The 2,505-nt window shown below is 30.0% G+C and overlaps 2 protein-coding genes across 9 annotated transcripts in view; one reads left to right on the top strand and one right to left on the bottom strand.

Annotated features, from left to right (window-relative positions):
• LOC108968745 (serine protease inhibitor 42Dd-like) overlaps positions 1 to 2,505 on the top strand; it is a 32,008-nt gene that overhangs the window by 11,282 nt on the left and 18,221 nt on the right. The window contains exon 1 of one of the 8 annotated variants that reach the window (XM_018932963.1): positions 763 to 1,114. The exons of the other annotated variants lie outside the window; for them this stretch is intronic. Within the exon in view, the coding sequence (XP_018788508.1) occupies positions 1,087 to 1,114 (28 nt within the window). The 5' untranslated portion in view covers positions 763 to 1,086. Of the gene's footprint in view, positions 1 to 762; positions 1,115 to 2,505 lie in introns of those variants that run through there. 8 annotated transcript variants of the gene reach the window in all.
• LOC108968746 (serine protease inhibitor 42Dd-like) overlaps positions 1 to 2,505 on the bottom strand; it is a 16,876-nt gene that overhangs the window by 8,749 nt on the left and 5,622 nt on the right. The window lies entirely within an intron of this gene.

The following is a 2,505-nucleotide window of genomic DNA, read 5'->3' as shown; positions in this document are numbered from 1 at the left end:
TTTTTACCAAATGCCTCTTTCTACCCAAGATCTATGTATATTTAAACAAATTTTTAGTGCAAAACATTTTTTAAAAAATAATGCACAAGAAATATTTATTCTTTTGACTCAATGTGAAATTTTGGATTTATAAATTTTCAAAATTTGATCTCATGAAAAAAGTACCTAAAAGTACATAAAAGTTTTTCATTATGAAGATAACTAGGCGATATATTGTTTACAATTTTTTCTCAGCCTTCCAATGAGATAAACATTCAAAATGTTCGACTTTTTTTATAAAAACAAAGTACATTTTTATAAACAAATATTTTTTTCTAGTTTTATTAAACTTTTTTGTATACCTAATATGGCTATATTGTCACTAATTTATAAATTTCGTAGTAGAAGGTATTAAATAGTGATTTTTACTTATTTTCGAAGCTTTTTCTCTCGCGTTTGCGGCTAGCGCAGTGAGCTTTTTTTGTTTTTGCATAACTATATTTTAATTTTTTATGTAAACATATTATACATTTTTATTATTTATTTTCATTATTTTATTTATTATTTTTTTTTTTCTTATTAATTTTTTATCACAACAATATTTTAACTTTTGCCCTATTATATATTTTTGGTCGTCTTTTTACAATATTTATAAAAATATCAAAATTATGTAAGCTATTATTTGATTTATGACTACATTCACAAATACAATGTTTGTCAATATTTTATTCTGGGTATTCTTGCGAACACGCTGATAAGTGCAAGCATGTACAGTAACATTTCCGATTCAGTCTCGTTTTGCACACACGTCGGTTCGGTTGTCGCTCTGATCGAATTTAAAAGCGAATAAAATAGTTAAAAGTGAAATAAAATAAATATTTTTTTACTATCTTTGGGTAAAATATTTAAGAAAGTTATTTTCGTGCAAAGGAAATTGTGAGCGCACATGTCTAGTGAAAAACAACAAAAAATAAATACAATATTATTCAAAAATAAATAATCAATAAATATGTGGTATTGATTGTGAAGTGACAGCATAGTAATACATTACAACAAAAATAAATATATAGAGATCACAAATCATCACAAACGCAGATAAACTACAAAATGTTATCACTACGGAATTTTGTGCGCGGTAAGTTTCGGATTACTTGTCGAACCGACATGCATTGTTCCTTGCTCAATAAGTCACGTAATACATAAACACATATTTATACTTATTACATACATTTACTTGCTACATACATCTGTATATATATCTGTATAAATATCTGTACATATGTATGTAGCAAGTAAATGTATGTATGTTCAGATTAAACCGAAGTTTTCGGCCGTTTGATCAAAACGGCACAACAAAACGTTTGCATAAGAAGAGAAGAACTGTCAAAATGACAGAAATAAATGTAAACAAGAAAGTCATAGAACAAATTTTAAAAGTAATTATTACTTAGATAATTATTTTATTTACCTAAAATTAATTTTTTGATAAAACATCGGTAATAATATTCACTTTTATATATTATATATGGCTAAGTTCGGGTATAACTGAAAATTTTATATTCCCGCAACTTGCAAGGATCAAAACGGGGGAAAATATTTTTTCGAATTTCACTAATATACATATGTACATAACTAACAGGTTGACCGATATTTTCGGTAAAAAATTAGAGATTAGAACCGGGTATCTGGGGTTTGAATGGAGATTTATCTGGATATATTATATGCTTCGGGATTTATATACTGTAAGAATCATATATAATTTAAAATTGTGCTGTATAGGAAATAGATGTGGTAGCCCGATTTCGCCCATTTTAATACTGTAATATACAATAGGAAATCCAGGAAAGGCCAGGTAGAGAAGGACCTGGCTTCGCTTGGAATATCCAATTAGCGCCAAATTAAAAAAAGCAGAAACGACAGGCACGCTGTTGTTAACGACAGTAAAGAACAAGGAGAAGAATATAGGAGTATCAGAAGAATCTTAAGAATCTTACATACCGATAGAGTAAGTCTCGAAATATGTGATTTCACCTGAAAGAGCGTAATGCCACGCCCATCATAAAATGTTGACCAAGACTCCCTAAAAGCTCTCTCAAATCATATCGGGGGCTAAAATTTAATGATTTTAACTATATGGGGAGTGAGCGTGATTATCTTCCGATTTCATCTATTTTCACACTATCGGTGGGAGTTCTTATAACAATTGCTCTAGGCAAATTTGGTTGTTGTACCTCTTCAATTTTTATACTTTTGCAACAAACTATAGTATTATAGTTTTGTTCACACAACGGTTGTTTGTAAGTCCTAAAACTAAAAGAGTCGGATATAGGGTTCTATATACCAAAGTGATCACGGTGACGAGTAGAGTTGAAATCCGGATGTTTGTCTGTCCGGCTGTCCGTCCATCAGTGCAAGCTGTAACTTGAATAAAAATTGAGATATCATGATGAAACTTGGTACACGTATTTCTTGGCTCCATAAGAAGGTTAAGTTCGAAGATGGGCAAAATCGGCCCACTGCCACGTC

This window comes from Bactrocera latifrons, unplaced genomic scaffold (genome assembly GCF_001853355.1).
Source record: "Bactrocera latifrons isolate USDA-ARS-PBARC rearing strain unplaced genomic scaffold, ASM185335v1 scaffold_228, whole genome shotgun sequence".
NCBI lineage: Eukaryota > Metazoa > Arthropoda > Insecta > Diptera > Tephritidae > Bactrocera > Bactrocera latifrons.
The sequence above is the reverse complement of the archived record's forward strand: the minus strand, read 5'-3'. Positions and strand labels throughout refer to the sequence as shown.